Raw genomic sequence first — 17,576 nt, forward strand, 5'->3', positions numbered from 1 at the left:
TCAAAATTTTTCAAATTCTTAGAGTGAAAAAAATGAAATCGCTGGTGACGGGTTTTTCGAGATTTGTTCAAATAAGGGGGATTCGGACGAAGAAACAACTTTTGAGTGGCGATTTATCGCATGATAGTGAGTAACGTAGGTTATAGTCGGTACTTGGAAGTCCCGTTAGGTATAATTGAGCTGTGAATCAAGTTTGCGTTAGCCATTTGTGGGTGAATTTGCGAAAGAAAGAGGTTTTTACCGTGAAAAATGGGTCAGATACTATCGAACCCGGTTATCGATAAGGAACACCACTCTGGTGAGGACCGCTTGACAGCTTTTGGACTGTGTGCTATGCAGGGATGGCGTATGTCTATGGAGGATGCGCATGTTGTGCAGCCGAATGTGCTGAACGCGTCGCATAAGGATCATATTGCATTGTACAGTATTTTTGATGGACATGGAGGGTCCAGTGTAGCCCAGTACTGTGGTGAGAAGATTATGTCGATTTTGCAGAGACAGGAGTCTTTTAAGAAGGGAGATTTGGCGCAGGCATTGATCGATACGTATTTACAAACGGACGAAGATTTGCTGAAAGATCCTGTCTTGAGGAACGATTATAGTGGTTGTACTGCCACGTCGATTTTAGTTTCGAGATTGCAGAACAAATTAGTTTGTGGTAACTCTGGTGATAGCAGAACCGTTATATCCGTCAATGGTAGGGCGAAGGCTTTATCGTATGACCATAAGCCTACTTTGGCGAGTGAAAAATCAAGAATCGTAGCTGCAAAGGGTTTTGTTGAGATGGATCGTGTCAATGGTAATTTGGCGCTATCTAGGGCTATTGGTGATTTTGAGTTCAAGTCGAACTCTGATTTGCCGCCTCATGAACAGATTGTGACAGCCGTTCCCGACGTGATTGAACATAAATTGGATTACAATGACGACGAGTTTGTTGTGCTGGCGTGCGATGGTATCTGGGATTGTTTGTCTTCCCAAGAGTGTGTTGATCTAGTGCATTACGGTATTTCGCAAGGTGATATGTCTTTGAACGATATCTCTTCCAGAATTATTGACGTTTGTTGTTCCCCAACTACTGAGGGAACAGGGATCGGTTGTGATAATATGAGTATTTCAGTGGTTGCATTGCTGAGGGATGAAGAGACACCCGAACAGTGGTTTGAACGTATAAGGGCAAAAAACTACCACATTGCTACATCTTTCGAAAGTAGAAGAAGACAAGTGTTTGCCTATTACCAGTTCCCCAAAGATAATGCTAGTGTTTTTGAAGTGACCACAAAAAAGCCTCAGGATCGTTTCTCTCAGGACAACGCAGCACAAGCTTTGAGTACGAGTGTGGATAACGATCACGATAATGTGGAAATTAACGACACTGATACGGATTCGGATGCAGTCACAAGCAATAACAAACGTAAAGGTGGTCCAGCGGCCAGTGGGTCAAACGGACCTGTAGACCTGTTCTCACTGGAGGCACTGCTTGGTGCAGGGGGTATTCAAGTTAGTCAAGGGCCAAACAATGTATCATATATCCATGGCTCAGCACTATCTGAGATGTTAGCTTCGCTCAGTAACGCAGCAGCTGGTGAAATGGTTCCCGAGGAAGATGACGAAGATGATGATTCGAATAAGAACGAAAAGAAGATCGAAGAGATCTGAATCTTGTTTTGACCTTTTTTTAACAAATTACAGTACATTATTTTCCATTTTGCAATGCCACGTATAATATAGTATATAATTAATAAATCGATGATAATTAATTCTATTCTCCATACACTGTGACACTGTTTTTCCAAATAGTTTCAATCAAATCATTAAGTGGCATATCCTTGACGTTAGCAACCACGATGGCTACTTGTTCCATATTACAAGGTTCATTTCTACCTTTGACCATCGTGCGGGCCTTGTCTTCTGGTGTCACTTTATCAAGTTTATCCCTCTTGACTGATTTGAAAGGCAATGTGTAATCACCTAGAAATTTGAATGAATCATGAGTTCTTCTGATATCACACCAAGGTGCGTCAGTTTCCAGTAGTAGCCTATCAACTGGCACTTGGTCTGCGCATTGCAGGTTTTCACTTGATTTCAAAGAGCAACCGTTCATGCCAATGTAACTATTTGAGGACAAAGCCAGAATTCGCTGCAGATCGTCTATACTACCAGTGAATGAATGAGTTACGAATTTTCTCTCGGGGTCGAATTGGTAAAAGATAGGTTTTTGATCATTTCTCCCAGCGATCGATCTCCATCCAAAGGTGTCCTGCACATCGGAAAAGCCCTGAACGAACTTGTTCATTATAGCCAAGAAATCATCGCAACAGTTTCTCATGTGCAAAAACAGTGGCATTTTTGGATTTGACACTAGACAACTCATCTTGAGTTGTTCTTCAAAGAAGATCTTTTGCATCTCTTTACCCGAGTAATAAAACCGATCGTAATCGAGTCCGATCTCACCCACAGCTCCAAAATTTCCTCCATCAATCATAATCTGCTGCTGACACAAGTCATACAACTCTTTGAGTTTCAACTTAGTGGGTTCCAGATTCTGTAGAACTTGTAAATGTAATGACTGATTCCACTCCTCATCATGCGAAGGATTATCAATGGTAGCATCATGATCCGCAAACTCATTAACACAACAAGGATGCACACCCAAAGTGTATTTCAGTCGCACTCCTCTATCAGACAACTCCGAGTCGCTTGCCAATGCAATGGCCTCCCGAGACTCCTTCAGAGAAGATCCAGTCAACAATGCAGCTTTTACACCTCTTTCGAAAGCCCGGCTAATCACGGTATGCACATCAGCCCCATGATATTGCTTCCCATTGTACACTCCACGGTACATGGGATCTGTTAAATTGAGTCCAATGTCATAGTATCGTTGTGACATCATTCTCACCTGTATCTCCACGCACAAACCTCGTTTGAATCCCGTTCCAAGGGCAGCCGCAGTTCTACCACTCACTCCGAACCTCCACACTGCCAAGAATCAGCTTCAAGACCCTTTTGAAGCTCATCTCTTCTCAGCTCATCGCCTAGTATTGTCAAGCCAAAACTCGTGGATTTTTCAAATGCTTAGAAAGCGCCCTACAACAACTCGAAAATTTTTCAAAATTCGTCAGACTACGCACAAAAAATCGACGAGCTTGCAAGCTCATCGCGTTCGATGAGCATGATGAAGTAGAAGATAGTCAGCTTCAGGAGTGGTCATAGACGTTTGTAAAGGTTACCACTGTGATTGAATAGTTAAGGCATTGACTTGAAGGACGTGAATGGAAAATTTAAGCACTTTGAGCCAATAATTATTGAGTGAGATAAAAACTCTATAGAAATAATGACGGTATCGAAATCGACAGCGGTATCCAGTGCTTCACCGCATTTGTCGATCTTGGGTACTCATCCGCATCCGCAGTTGCATTCACATCATTTAAAGAGTGGAGCTCTGGCGAGTGTTACAAAGGCAACTGTTGACACAACGACTACGATGGGTTCCGGAGTGGAAAGTGAAAAGGGTCCGGTTTTGGTTGATGGTAAAATCTCAAAGAATCCTTCTTCATGGGACCCGCAGGATGATATCTTGCTGCGTCATTTGAAGGAGGTCAAGAAGTTAGGTTGGAAGGATATCTCGCAGTATTTCACCAATAGAACTCCGAATGCATGTCAGTTTAGATGGAGAAGGTTGAAGTCCGGAAATCTTAAATCTAATAGAACTGCTAATGTCGATGTGTCCGACTACCCTGGGAAAACTAATGCGAGTGTGCAAGAGCCTGTGGGTCCACCAGCTGTGGCATCGGGTCCGGTTCCAGTGCCAGTCAATAGCAGTTTTACATCAGCGATCGCTATTCCAGCTTCGTCATCTATGAAGGACCATGCAGCTTTGATTTCGGCACCCAACTCAGCTTCTGCTACACCCTCTTTGACCTATTCAAGATCTCCGTTCTCGTTGGCTCCTCCCACCGGTACGAACAACAACTATTCCTTGGGCAGTAACAATGGAGCAGGCTCCAAGTACTTAAAGGCAAGATCTAACTCACATTCCTTTACACTCAACAGTTTCAACAACCCAGCGAGTAGCAATAACGGTGTGAAACCCTCAACTGAGGGAGAGAATATTGGGTTCATACCAAAGATTATAGTGAGATCTAGGAGAAGTTCGTTTGCACAACCAATGGCTACTCCATCGGCTACCACTTCACATTTAACTTCTGCTTTGAATACCACTTTGAATACTACAAAAACTAGAAAAAGCTCTTTTGTGGGTCGTTCAAGAAGGTCATCCTTCAATTTATCAGGTACCCCTTCCAGGAGATCCTCCATCATTATTGCTCCAACTTCAATGAATGGCTCTTTCAGTTTAGCCACAGGCTCTTCCACACCAAAGGGCTCTAGGAGAGATTCTACCGTGAGGACTCACAGGTCCGCTTCTTCTTCTACGTCTTCATCGTCTGCTAGTTTTATGGATTTTCCTCCAGCTGCCATACAGCATCTACCAAGAGGTCCGGCTAGAGTTCATGTGAAGTTGCAACAAAAGGCGCAACAACATCTACAGCAGCAATTGCCATCTGCAGCTAGTTGGTCAACTGAAGAAGATCAACTGCTTAGCGAGAGTGGCTCAAGAAATCTATCCGTCATGGAATTATCCATCCTATTACCAAATAGGTCTGAAAGAGAGATTCAATGGCGATTGGATACATTGTCCAATTCTAACTCGCCTACAGGCTCTAATGAGGCTGCTGAATCTCCTCTGCACTCGCCAAGAAAATCTGTCACTGCTGAAGATACTGCAATAGACGAAGATACTTGCGATGAAGCAGAACAAGGTAATGATGACGATTATGAAGAGAGCGTTGATCCACTTCACCATTCGCTCTCCCCTCCATTGATTTCAAAAGAGAATACCCCAGCTTCGATAATATCCTCAACAACTACTAATGATGATGTTTCATCGATGTCTACCGATCATCACTTGCACAGGGAGCACAGTAATGACGATAATAAAACGATAAGGAATTTTTCCGCTCAAAAAACACCACACATTTCTCACCATCTCCTGCTACTACTACCTCACTGCCAAGCATAAACACGATATTAAAAGGAACGTTGTAATTTATCGCTTAATAATTGGTGTACAATTATATATCTAGGGAACACACTTATGACCCCATTGTATAGAAATACAGATCTGGCTTTTACTAATTAATGCTACACTACTCGGCTCCTCAGGAGACGCTGAGGATTTTCAGGCTCTGCCAGAGAATCTTCCTGAAATCCTCCAATTATCGTCGGCTCATCATCTTCCACACTGCTGATGCCGATATTCGTTTGATTATTTTTAAACGCCGTTGGCGGCAGGCTTACTTGTCCCGTATCAGTCCCATTGACCTCTGACTCAATCGATTGCTCATCATCAAAACCACCTTTCACAGGATTGCTCGAAATGTCAGTCGGCTCTTCGATGCTGCTGGACAAATCTCGAGATGCAGTTCTTCCCTCGTATGGTACAAAAGTATTCTTAATACCATATGGGTCCTGGAAATAGTACCTATCACTTTGAATTTTTGGCAGAAATACGGGCTCTCTATCAACTATCTTTTGCCATGCTCCAACTTCCATTGGTCTTGAATCTGGAATATCGTCCTGTAAAAAATTTGTCAACATTGAAATACTTCTCTTGAAGAAGTCTTCAGTGGTGTTGCCAGTTCCTAACGTGGTACGCGTAGCACCAGTTGTCTCGACCATGGTACCAACAGCATTGACACCACAAGAAGGACCAAAAATCATTGGCTTCCAAACCAGTTTTTGAGGATTCAACGTTTGGTAGCCTCTAGATTTCCAGCTGTTAGCTTCTTTCTCAATCATCTCCCATGAATCAATCTTGATTACGTACCGCGGTAGTTCATTATTGCTACTTTGTTGAAGTACCCTCAACTGTTCAAGACCAAAGACGACATCGGTCGGTATCATCCCAGTCAGGTTCGATATGTCTTCTAGAGTTATTTGCAAATATTCTTCTTCGTCACATTTCGATAAATCTTTTAGCTCCATTAGAACTTGAGCGCACTTAACTCCCCAGTAATTTCGGTATGATAAAAGACCCATGTCTGACAGTGGCTTCTCGGGTGTTCCCCATTTAAATTCTCTCCTTGATAACAGATATGAAAAGTCCATAAGAAACTGGCCATAGCCCTTTCTTTGGTATATTGGAATCGTCAATATACAGCTAAGGTTGTAATCCGTCGAGTTCAATTTTTCCTTGGAGAAATAACCCACAAGATGAAATCGGGGCGATTGTTGCGGAAGATCTTCTCTTTCAGTGAGAACGTAAAATATAAATGGTTCAACATCATAGTATAGGGTCTTTGAGTTCAGAAACAGTTTGGCTAATAGGCATAGGTTCTGACAGTAGATAACATTTTCACGACCGTCAATTTCCCACACTGAAAGCTTGCCATCTCGATAAATTTCGTTGCCGGGAGGTCTAAACAGCCTGCACTTTAGTTGGTGCCGGTGAAAGACGTATCGCGAGCTCATGTATTTCAAACAAAATTCACATATGTAGAGAAGTTTATTCCTGTTATACTCTTCCGGATAAGGTGTAGTGTACCATGTTTCTATTTCATAATCTCTGATGAATATACATTCAATGGCGGCAGCCTTGGTGGTTTGTTTGACTTGGGGTTTCCTGGACTGAAAGAAGATAGACCTCCTCTTAGATTTGCTACGAGAAGGTGCGTCATCCTCACACTCCATTTTGTCGTGATTAGCTAACAGTTGGTTGGAATTATAATATGCAGCGGTTGAAGATTGAATCAGCAATCTCTCAAACAACTCACGGTCTTCTGAACTCGGCAATGTCTTGGATGTTGAATAGTCACTTTTATTGGCAATCGCACAACGGTAAGGTACGGCACTGTCGTTATCCAACATGTATGCCAAATCCTCTGGTTCGTTAACATTGAAGTCGTGACGATAGTGCGAGTTCTTTTCCCTATCTTGGAGCTCACTGGAAGCACGTAATAATCTTTGAAAGTTTAAAAACTTTAATGGGTTGTATCGTATTTTTACTGTAGAAAAATCAGCTGAAATTGACTCTCCAACGTTATCTGATATAAACTGCACATTAGGGTTCAGCAGATTAGCTTCTTCTATATTACTTGGAATTCCCCTAATAGATGTCTGTGATTTAAAACTTTTCACAGTATCTAAAGTCGTCCTACTGTCCTCCAAACCACCATTTATGTGCTTTTGAATTGCAATTTCAGGTTTAAGCTGTTCAACAACGTCGTGACGGCTTCTAGTTGATCGCGTTCCGTTAGGATTGTCGAATGCGTGTCTAGCAACTTTCGAGTGTATATTATCTGAGATCTCCAGGCTTCTTAACAGCTTGTTTGCACGCATGGCTCCCAAGCCATCTTGCAATCTTTGAGCTCCTACTGAATCATCTTGATCCTCATTATGCTCACTATGTTGAGAATTAGGAACTTTTTTCATATCAAAGGTTTAAATATCGAAACTTCATTCGGCGTTCGAATAAAGCTGCTGAAGCAAACCTATTTGGACAATGCGTGAGTTGAATTGAGTGAAAGCCGACGTTGATACTCCCAACAGGGTCTCTTCTGGTGGGCTTTCACTATTCAAATACGCGACTTTTGCCAAATTTGACCGATGTAAGGAACTTTGTTGGCCGTGTTTAGCCGAAATGACAACATCTAAGTAGTGAGCGCTTTGAAGAAAACACAACAAGAAGCCTTGATTCTCGCTTGTCAGCCTAGATTTAAAAAAGACTTGAAACTTTAGGGTGCGTTGTGTCAAGCTATGCTATATTTTACGTGTATTCAAGGTTCAAATGTGGCAGATTCGGTGTGTCTCAATTAGTTATATATGCATATACAATTCTTAAATCGATCCACGAAATCTTGTAAAATGAAGGGAGAGACCACCAAATGTTGAGCACCAACTTGATTACTCTCCCATCATAACATCATTCATAAAATACAGTGGAGAATTAAAAACAACTAGTTGTTAATCTTTTCACTCAATATTATAGCATCTTCATCATAGTAATAAGCGTAACAGTTGTGGCATTTCTGGGCATCATTGGTGCATCATTCGTGATACATTAAATCGTCATTTTGGTTAATTGTAAACCAGGTCGAAAGAGAAAGGAACAAAATTCTATCAGATACAAAAGTAGGAATGGGCGCAAAATTGGAGTCATCTATTTGAGATTGTTGGGTCGTCATTGGATGGGCATTATCTTTATCTTTACCACAATGCTTTTCTAGCATTTGGGTTGTTATGATTGGCGCCATTGGCATTAGCTTGTAAATCCAACCCGCTTAGAGACCGACTTAGTCCCTCTTCTAAACCATTGCCAAAATTGGAATGTTCCAAGGAGGTATACACCATCTCTGAACCATTCACAGATGCCAACCCGTCATCGTGGAAGGACTGAACTGAAAAATTTGAATGAATGGAACCGTTGGTGTGTTGTGGCAGCAAAGCGTTAGGCTGTTGTTGTTGCTGCTGTTGTTGTTGTTGTTGTTGTTGTTGTTGTTGATCAGGCATTTGAAGCGAAGTCGTAGCGCTGGAGTAGAAGGAAGGTGGAACCCTGTGTTGTGCAGTGTTTGGTTGAACGTTTCCTGCTGGTGGTGAAATGTTAGTATTTCTCAACAATGGATTAACAGCACTCAGTTGAGAGTGGTTCGACATATAACCCGATGGAATTCTTGAAGATGGAGTCAAAGAGGCTTGCTGTCTGAGGAAGGACTGTTGTTGAGATTGTTGCGTCTCTGGATTGTGCAGAGCAGTAGGTTGCATCAATTGGGAAGGGGATGAAGTCATTTGCGACCCGTGTGACTGAGGTTGAGTCATCTGCTGCGAAGGAACTTGAGGTTGGCCCGACATCTTATTAGTGGAAGTCGAACAACCTGGTGGAGTTATCGCAGTATTACTGTTAGGGTTAGGAGATGCCATCGAAGAAGTCGTTGGATTAGCAGCAGCAACAGAAGCTGATGCATGTGCTTGCAAAAGACTTGTGTACGAGTGAGATCTATTCATTGAACCACCAGTAGAATTTGGTTGCAAAGTGTTCATCATTGAGCCCTGGCCTTGTTGTTGCAAATGAGATTGCAAAGTAGCTTGATCTAAAAATTTCCTTCTGATGATAATAAAAGTTGGATCATAAACTTCGACCAGCCCTAGGAAGGAGCACAAGACGTTGATGACACGCTTGTGCGTTGCAGAAATACCAAGAGGATAAGCCAACTCGTAGTAAAATCTCTCTCTGTCCTTGAAAAGCAGCAATTGAGAATAAATTTCCAATGTATCAGGGTCATTGAAATCGAGTTGCTGTGGTGGTAGGGGCAACGTAGCAGAAGATGGAAGTGGTGCAAAAAACCTCTCTGCACCTAAAGGTGGAGGTGCCGCGGCTGCTGCCGACGCTTGTCTCTGCTGTTGTTGAGGAAGCTGCTGCTGCTGAACCTGTGAAGGCTGGCTAGAAGGTTGAGATGGCTGCTGTGCGGCATTTGAGTAATATGAAACGCTGGATCCCGAAGCTTGTAACAATGATGGATCAGTGACCAAAGAACTCTTGTTACCATTGGCGTTAGCACCCTCGTTCAAGAAACTAGCAAATAATTGGCTATTGGAAGCACTTGACATGTTACCATTCCCAGCAGTTCCTTTCCCCAACGAGTGCAGGGACAAGTTCGACAAAGACTTATGTTGTTCCTCCAACTGTCCCCTCTTTTCCCTCTTTTCACGTTCAATACGTTCTCTCTCTGCCTGAGGCAACATTTTCTTAAACTCAACCCTCAATTTCCTTCCACCAATCTCCTTCCCGTTCAATGAATTCAGCACCTGAGTAGTTTCATTCGTATTGGTGAAATTGGCAAAAGCCAAACCTCTAAATACACCATTATCAAAATGGTAATTGAACGCATAGGGCAACGGAAGGTCCAAATTCGCAATTACATCCAACAATTGCTCTTTCTTGATGGCAAATGGAATATTTTTGATTACAATCGCGGTAGGAATAACATCATCATCATTAGAAACTAAATCTTCACCCCCCATCGTCTGCTGAATATCATTCAAAGAATCCTGGATCATACTGGCTTCTTCAACGCCCATTCCAGACCCGTTAAAATCTGTTCCGCTCATATTAGGCAACCCTTTAAGCGTCGAGTCTCTAATTCACCTTAAAAAACACGGAAATGACGGTAAAATTCCTAAACCGTCCGCAAAAACTCTCTTACTGGTACCAATTCGTTCACTCAACTAAACGGTTAGCTAATCAAAAGCTCAAACCACCCATAGACCTACCAAATAGCCTTGCAAAGGGTTGATTCCTTCCTTCAAAAAAGTGGCGATTTGATAGATTTTCTTGAAATTTTTCTTCTCTAAGACTTTTTTACCCGGAGATGCAACAATCGCTTTCTACGTATGGAGCTGGGTAAGCATTTGGCTATAGGACCTCTATCAAAATTAGCCTCTTACGTGTACATTCAATCATTAGAATAATAGTTTAAAGGGCCAATTCAGTCGCAGTTGTCTAGTTCACTATGTCATCTACTCCTCCAGGCGGTCAGCGTACGTTGCAAAAAAGAAGACAGGCTCAAAATGTTAAGGATAAGCAATTGAAACAGACTCCAGCTTCGACGAGGCAAGCCGGTCATGGAGGTTCTTCGAGTTCGATCTTGAAGATTTACACTGATGAAGCTAACGGTTTGAGAGTGGATCCTCTAGTTGTGTTGTTTTTGGCCGTTGCGTTCATATTTTCTGTGGTCGCTATGCATGTCATCTCGAAGGTCACTGGTAAGCTATTCTAGCTTTAACTGAATGTGAATCAAGGTGCTAAAAACATGTGTATAATTCTCTAATGAACGAAATAGAATAATATTTACAAGTCTCTTGCAATGATGGAGATTACTTTTCGCAGACTTTCAATTGGGACAATGTGCTTATCACCGGTGATCTGCCATTTTAGAGTGTCCTTCGCGGTTTCGTATTCTTGTTTCCAGCTTTCATTACCATAGTTATTGCCTCTGATTTCCAATTCGACGTTTGGCCAGTTCTTTGGGCCTGCTATTACGCATATTGGGATTCCAATGGCGTGAGAATAGTTTATTCTGGCCCCAAGTCCCATTTTGTCATTGAAACTGTACATTACGTCGTCTTCAAAGGACATATCCAGCTGCTCTTTAATCTGGTGCGATAGTGACTCATTTCCAGGTGCTACGCACACTGATACAGTGTAGGGTGCTACGCTCGTTGGCCAGCGAAATCCGCGTTCGTCTCTCGTAATTTCACCAATTGCACCGAGTAGTCTACTCACACCAATACCAAAACATCCCATCTCGATGATGGAGCTCTTATTTTCGCGATCTGTGAATTTGGCTTCAAGTAATTTGCTGTATTTGGTTCCCAAATGAAACGTATGACCTACTTCGATAGTTTTGAAGGCCTTAAGGTGGCCTTCATTACAGGATCCGCAAACCTCGTTCTCGATGGCATCGACTAGCGATACGTCGTCGATCTTGCCGAAATTGTTCTTCAGATACTGTTTTAGTGGGAAATCTGGGAAATTGGATCTTGAGTTTAATCGGCAATCCATCACCCGAAGAACCTTTGCAAACATTACGTCTTCATTTGATTCTTGGAAGATTTCTAGGATATCCTTGTTGCTCTTTTCTCTTATACTACTGTCCAAATCGTGATCCAGGGACTCCAAAGCGAGGTTCCAGTTCAATTGGCGGCCTCGTGGGTAATACAGACACACCAAAGTACCGTGATCTTTACTCAGAGTGTATTGCACATCAACGTCCCCCAAATGTTCACCATTTTCGATTGGAAAGGATTCACATTTTTCTACGTTAGATGACATACCACAATCCTCACACTTCATTAAAGTGTCCTCCCCTGATGGGTGTATATAATGGTATTCTTTACTCAGATCGCCGCCAATATCGCCGCTATCCGCCCAGGCACTGAGAAAGGGGATCTTGAGGTCGGTGAAGATCTTAGCGTAGACAGAATTTACCCTTTCGAAAATCCCTATGGCTTCTTCTTTACTGGTTGCGAATGAATATGCATCCTTCATGAGAAATTCACGACCTCGCAGCAATCCACCTCGAGGTCTAAGCTCATCACGATATTTTTTAGTGATCTGATAAACTAACAAAGGCAAATCTTTATAACTTGAAATGTAATTCTTCATCAATGCAGTGATATCTTCTTCGCAAGTAGGTGTTAGGCAATAGGATGCCTTCTTGGCGTCCTTCAGTTTAAACAGCTCAGTGTTCGACCAACGGCCAGTGGTCTCCCACAACGATTTGGGGGACAATGTGCTTAATTGAACCTCCATGGCTTTGCCATCATTGTTCATTCGACGACGAATAATATTTTCGATCTTTGTCAGAGAGCGCAGGCCCATAGGTAACCAGTTTACAAGACCACTTTGAGATTGCCTCACAAAGCCCAGTGTTTGCAGCAACTCATGAGTTGGTAGACTCTTCAACGTCTCTTTGGATAGTTTTCTGGGTTGGAATACATGGTACGATCGGTATGCTGGTGGCAATCTCAGCATTTCATGGGCAAAAGGCGAATAAAGTTCGATGATCTTATTATTTTAGAAGTTCAGTTAAATGTGAGTTCGCTTCAATTTAAAGCGAATTCATGAAAATATTATAAATGAATCAATTTGAAGTGCTTATGAAAGAGTATATATTCTGAATTGAAGGTCGTACTTAATATTTCAAGAATTTTTGATAAACCATGTTATCCGACTCATCCTGGTATCTGTAGCCTAGATCTTCCAAGAATTTCTGGAATGTTAAATTTTCTCTTGGAGGGACAGAGATTCCTACCAGCACTTTACCAATGTCGGCACCATGGTTTCTGTAGTGAAACATGGTCAAATTCCAGGACTCGGTCAAACCACCTAGGAACCTAGTTAGTGCACCTGGTCTCTCTGGGAACTCAAAAGAGATGACTCTTTCGTTGGGTACTTTTGAAGCACCACCGACAAGATATCTACCATGAGACTTGGCCATTTCATTGTCCGAAATATCAACAGCTTCGAATCCCAAGGAGTGAATTTGCTGCATCACTTGTTTAATCTCCTTTTCACGGTCAACAACACTGAAGGAAGTGTAAATGTAAGCCTTAGGAACTTCGCTAGTCGACTCGTGACGGTGTTCGTTGTAACGGTATGAGAATTCGGTAACAGCTCTTGGATGAATAACTTTTTGCAGCTTCTTGAAAGAACCTGGCACGTCAGGAATAGTAACCAACATAAAGACTTCTTTACCTTCACCTAGGACTGCACGTTCAGAAACAAATCTCAATCTATCAAAATTCATGTTGGCACCCGAAAGAATTGGGACGTAAGTGTGTTTGGAGTGTTCGATTTCAGGATGTAACTGGGTCACATACTTCTTCATTCCTGCGACAGCCAGAGCTCCAGAAGGTTCCACAATACCTCTAGTATCTTCGAAAATATCCTTTATAGCTGCGCAGATCTCATCAGTGCCGACCAAAACAACTTCATCGACAACATCTTGTGCGATTCTAAATGTCTCTTCACCGATCATGCGAACTGAAGTACCATCAGCAAAAGTACCAACACTTGCTAGGGGTGTCCTCTTACCATTTTTCAAAGAAGTGTGTAAAGTTGCAGAGTCGAATGTTTCGACACCAATGATCTTAATATGTGGAGCAATTCTCTTCAAGTATGCACCAATTCCGGCGACTAAACCACCACCACCACATGGGACAAATACAGCACCAATCTTCGCGGAGTTTCGAACCTGTCTCAAAATCTCCATAGCGACAGTACCTTGTCCAGCGATAACATAAGGATGATCAAAAGGTGGAATGTTTGTCAATCCACGTTCTTCTGACAATCTGGTACATTCAGCCTTGGCTTCATCAAAATCATTACCATACAGAACAACCTGTGAGCCCAACCTGGAGACGTTCTGGTATTTGATAGAGGGAGTTGACACAGGCATCACAATGGTAGCCGGTATACTCATATGCTTGGCTGCAAAAGCGACACCTTGAGCGTGATTGCCTGCAGAACAAGCAATGACACCTTGATTCTTTTGACTATCGTCCAATTTGGCTATCATATTATAAGCACCACGAAGTTTGAAGGAGAAGACAGGCAACAAGTCTTCTCTTTTCAACTGAACGTTGGTATTCAATCGAGAAGATAATCCCACACCATGAGAAATTGGAGATTCTGAGATAACATCATAAATAGATGAGCGTAGTACCAGACGTACGTAGTCTGGTGTATTGTCTGGTTGCAATTCATCCAGCTTAAGTTCGGAATGTAGCTTTACCAATTCTGGTGAAAGGTGCTGCTGTTGATGGAAGTTGGCACGGAGTTGAAGCAACAAAGGCCTCCCTACCTGCCTATTCATGGCAGTCCTTATTGGACTGACTAGCATTATTGATTGTATGTCAAAACCGTTCGATTTATCTTAATTGGACCAAACGCTTTGATGAGCCTTCAGTGTAATTTTTCAATTCTTATCGAAAATATCCAGGTGGTGGCTCAGGCAACATGACTGAAAAAAAAAGCTGAACAATAAAACAATGGCGGCAAGTTGTCATGTTGCTAGGGGCTTTTAGTCTTGAGTTGGTAAAATCCGTTCGTAGTTTGCCTAATTGTCTAGACACCGTTTTCTAACGATAATGGTTGATGATTTCCACATGAACTAATAGTCGTCCTCATACTTGTACAAGTAGCCAGCCAAAACTCTAGTGACTTTGGTGATTTGTGGCCTCGTTATGAAGAGTCTTGACCGATTTATATATGGCAAAATTTGATCCTAAGTGGTCCTGATGTTTAAATCGAGTTTCCGACCATTCTACGCCAAACGGTTGAATATTTGTTGCCTAATTATTATTTCCAACAACAACCAGCTGGCCTTTCTAACAGCTTCTAATAGCACTTTACCAAGGGATTACCGGTTGCCGAATATCATACCACAAGCAAGGGAAAGTGTGTTTTACCTGCTTTAAATTATTCCCCAATCTTGCAATTGCCTTCGCCCAGTTCACAACAACCAAACAAGAGGGCTGGTTGGATTCTAGATATTCTAATGCACTTCAACTCTCTTCAATGCTGAAATGTGTGTTTTCTTTGTATTTCTTATGAAGTGGAGGCGCGGCTAGTTTAGCTAGTTTAGCCGCTCAGGTCTCTCTTTTATTCACCACTTTAGAAAAACAACAAGATTAGAAGACGGCTGCTACAGACCTACGAGCTTCATAGCATTGCTCGAAATTACTTGTACATCGTGAGCTTTATAAATTAAAAAGTTCCAGCTCAACAGGGAATTTGTTAACCCAGTTTCGAGGATCAGATGGGTCTCAGAGGCTTCGCGATTCGCAGAACATAATAACCTATAGAAGGCCATACTCATAAAGACAGTAAAAGGCGCTGATGGGTCAATAAATGACTATTTGGACCACAAGTGTTGAAATGAAGACTTCTCCGGCTAATAAAAAGCGTGTCACATGACTGGCTTTAAAGCGGCAGCTGTTTACTTTTGACCAAATGAAGGAAAGTACCGGATCGGGCAAAGCAGCACAAAAAGATCAACAAAGAGACGCTTGTTCACTTCACTTCGATGCCCTATTGGTTCAACTAAGCGACTGAATGTGAAGGAAAAAGTAGAGCGAAGTACAGGGAACTTGTTCAAGCCAGCTAGACATTACTCGCACTATATTCGTTCAGACCTCGAAAATACATCAAGAAGATTACTCTCACCTTAACCATAAGAAACCGCCTACCGCCATTCAAAATATTTTTTCTTCTGGAGATAGTCACAACGTCCCACACCAATATTGCTATATCAATCAAGAATTTTAATCGCTTAATTGCCCAGGTAGCCGGTCGAATTGAAGGGCACGGACTCGAAGGGTACTGAGAATTGTTATTTTCCAACTATAAAGTCATTCTTTAAATCATTATTCATTCCTATGAACTCGCCGCCTTTGAAACCAGAGCAGTTGTCCCCCACATTGTCACCTATGGCATTTAGTCTCGATGATCCGAGCAATGGCAATGGGTTTTCGCATTTGCTTGCGTCACCAACTAAGCTTAAATTGGATAGCGGTTGTGGTGGTCCTAATATGAACAATAATGGAGGATCAAATGGTCACTCGTTAATATATCGAACTTCACTCTCCAAACTGAGTGAATTATCCCGAACAGGGAGATCGAGGCAAAGGAGTAATTCAGATACATTACGTTCAAATTCCCCCATACGGTTCCAACTCTTCAACAATGCTCCGAAGATGTTAAAACCGGAATATATGTCCCAGCAACCTTCTACATTACCCTTGCTGTCGACTCTAATGAAACAGTCTGCCACTGGTATGGCATCTAATTCGAATAAAGAAGCAAAAAATCATCAAGCAGAGATTGCCACGAGAGCTGGCATAAGAGAGACTTTGAAAAAATATCAGGATCAACAACTGCAACTAAGCAAGCAAACCGATGAATCAAAGCAACAGCGGCAGGTTGACGCAAAGGTTGAACAGCAGCCTAAAGTTCCAGAAGCCATGATTCAACCTGTCCCTGAAAGGAATATCTCGGAATCTGCAAGCGCTATTAGTGGCATGACGTTATGTGATAAACAGCGAGATCCAGATGAGACGATGAAAGTTAAAGCAACCACCCCCAAACCGAATGAAGAAGAAGTTAGAGTGATATCAAGCTCTTCTTTAGTATCATCGGCGGTATCCATTGATTTCAACAATCTACCTAAGGAATTGGACCTAGATGCTCTTGCCTCAGACAAGAATGGATTTGTCCAATCGGATGATTTCAAGAGGTGTAGTTTCATATCATCTACTTCGACCGACTATGATGCTGATTGGTATAATAATCAGCCAGTTATAACTCACGAAGAGACCGCAAAACTGGACCACAGGATCAAACAGCTAGAGTTGGAGATTGAAGAAATGAAATTACAGAATGAAAAATTGATTCAATCCATAACTACTAGCAGAACTGTCGAAGACATTTTTGTTTACGATGCAATTCACGAAATCAAATCCTCTAGGCAAGAAGCCCAAAGAGGTGTACAAAGAAAGGTTATGCAGTTGGAGAAGAAAGTAGAAAACTACAGGAAAGTGATGAAGACCTTGGGTGATTCTCCCATTAAAAAAGCAGCTTCGAAGGATAAACGCTCTACGTATCCAATGGGAGAGAATCCTCAGATAAGCACATTAAGGAAAAGAATATCTCGTATATCAAGCACGGAATTAAGACAAATAGAGGAGCAAGGATCTTCTTCTTCTTCAGATGATGAGAAGGAAATACAACAGCACGAACCTAATCACGACGATACGCCACTCTTACGACCTCAACAGGATGCTTCTTTAAGTTTTAGAAGGAAAGCAGGTTTCCAACTAAACATTCAAGTTGAACCATTGGGGGAATCATGAGCTATGTAATATTAGAAAAAGGTTTTCTATTCAGCTCTCCGGGTGCAGGAAAATGATGATCGAATCACCATTGAGATTCAGGACTAGGAATCCAATACTATAAAGTCATT

At 42.1% G+C, this 17,576-nt stretch overlaps 9 protein-coding genes across 9 annotated transcripts; 4 read left to right on the plus strand and 5 right to left on the minus strand.

The window, feature by feature from the left end:
- Positions 1-249: 249 nt before the first annotated feature.
- TDEL0C01730 (PP2C family serine/threonine-protein phosphatase) lies at positions 250-1,656 on the plus strand (the record flags this gene model as incomplete). The annotated part of the gene is made up of 1 exon (XM_003680225.1): positions 250-1,656. The coding sequence occupies one exon, from the start codon at positions 250-252 to the stop codon at positions 1,654-1,656; it is 1,407 nt and encodes a 468-aa protein (XP_003680273.1).
- Positions 1,657-1,759: 103 nt separating this feature from the next.
- TDEL0C01740 (3'-5'-exodeoxyribonuclease) lies at positions 1,760-2,890 on the minus strand (the record flags this gene model as incomplete). The annotated part of the gene is made up of 1 exon (XM_003680226.1): positions 1,760-2,890. One exon carries the CDS (start codon positions 2,888-2,890, stop codon positions 1,760-1,762), a length of 1,131 nt encoding a protein of 376 aa, XP_003680274.1.
- A 441-nt stretch (positions 2,891-3,331) lies between these two features.
- TDEL0C01750 (SANT/Myb-like DNA-binding domain-containing protein) lies at positions 3,332-5,077 on the plus strand (the record flags this gene model as incomplete). The annotated part of the gene is made up of 1 exon (XM_003680227.1): positions 3,332-5,077. One exon carries the CDS (start codon positions 3,332-3,334, stop codon positions 5,075-5,077), a length of 1,746 nt encoding a protein of 581 aa, XP_003680275.1.
- A 122-nt stretch (positions 5,078-5,199) lies between these two features.
- On the minus strand, positions 5,200-7,488 carry SAS3 (histone acetyltransferase; the record flags this gene model as incomplete). Its single annotated transcript, XM_003680228.1, has 1 exon — positions 5,200-7,488. One exon carries the CDS (start codon positions 7,486-7,488, stop codon positions 5,200-5,202), a length of 2,289 nt encoding a protein of 762 aa, XP_003680276.1.
- Positions 7,489-8,262: 774 nt separating this feature from the next.
- On the minus strand, positions 8,263-10,161 carry PIN4 (Pin4p; the record flags this gene model as incomplete). The annotated part of the gene is made up of 1 exon (XM_003680229.1): positions 8,263-10,161. The coding sequence occupies one exon, from the start codon at positions 10,159-10,161 to the stop codon at positions 8,263-8,265; it is 1,899 nt and encodes a 632-aa protein (XP_003680277.1).
- A 401-nt stretch (positions 10,162-10,562) lies between these two features.
- On the plus strand, positions 10,563-10,829 carry SBH1 (Arf family guanine nucleotide exchange factor SBH1; the record flags this gene model as incomplete). Its single annotated transcript, XM_003680230.1, has 1 exon — positions 10,563-10,829. One exon carries the CDS (start codon positions 10,563-10,565, stop codon positions 10,827-10,829), a length of 267 nt encoding a protein of 88 aa, XP_003680278.1.
- Positions 10,830-10,900: 71 nt separating this feature from the next.
- AIM10 (putative proline--tRNA ligase AIM10) lies at positions 10,901-12,586 on the minus strand (the record flags this gene model as incomplete). The annotated part of the gene is made up of 1 exon (XM_003680231.1): positions 10,901-12,586. One exon carries the CDS (start codon positions 12,584-12,586, stop codon positions 10,901-10,903), a length of 1,686 nt encoding a protein of 561 aa, XP_003680279.1.
- Positions 12,587-12,746: 160 nt separating this feature from the next.
- On the minus strand, positions 12,747-14,456 carry ILV1 (threonine ammonia-lyase ILV1; the record flags this gene model as incomplete). Its single annotated transcript, XM_003680232.1, has 1 exon — positions 12,747-14,456. One exon carries the CDS (start codon positions 14,454-14,456, stop codon positions 12,747-12,749), a length of 1,710 nt encoding a protein of 569 aa, XP_003680280.1.
- A 1,537-nt stretch (positions 14,457-15,993) lies between these two features.
- MMR1 (Mmr1p) lies at positions 15,994-17,466 on the plus strand (the record flags this gene model as incomplete). Its single annotated transcript, XM_003680233.1, has 1 exon — positions 15,994-17,466. One exon carries the CDS (start codon positions 15,994-15,996, stop codon positions 17,464-17,466), a length of 1,473 nt encoding a protein of 490 aa, XP_003680281.1.
- Positions 17,467-17,576: the final 110 nt, after the last annotated feature.

Source organism: Torulaspora delbrueckii, chromosome 3 (genome assembly GCF_000243375.1).
Source record: "Torulaspora delbrueckii CBS 1146 chromosome 3, complete genome".
Taxonomy (NCBI): Eukaryota; Fungi; Ascomycota; class Saccharomycetes; order Saccharomycetales; family Saccharomycetaceae; genus Torulaspora; species Torulaspora delbrueckii.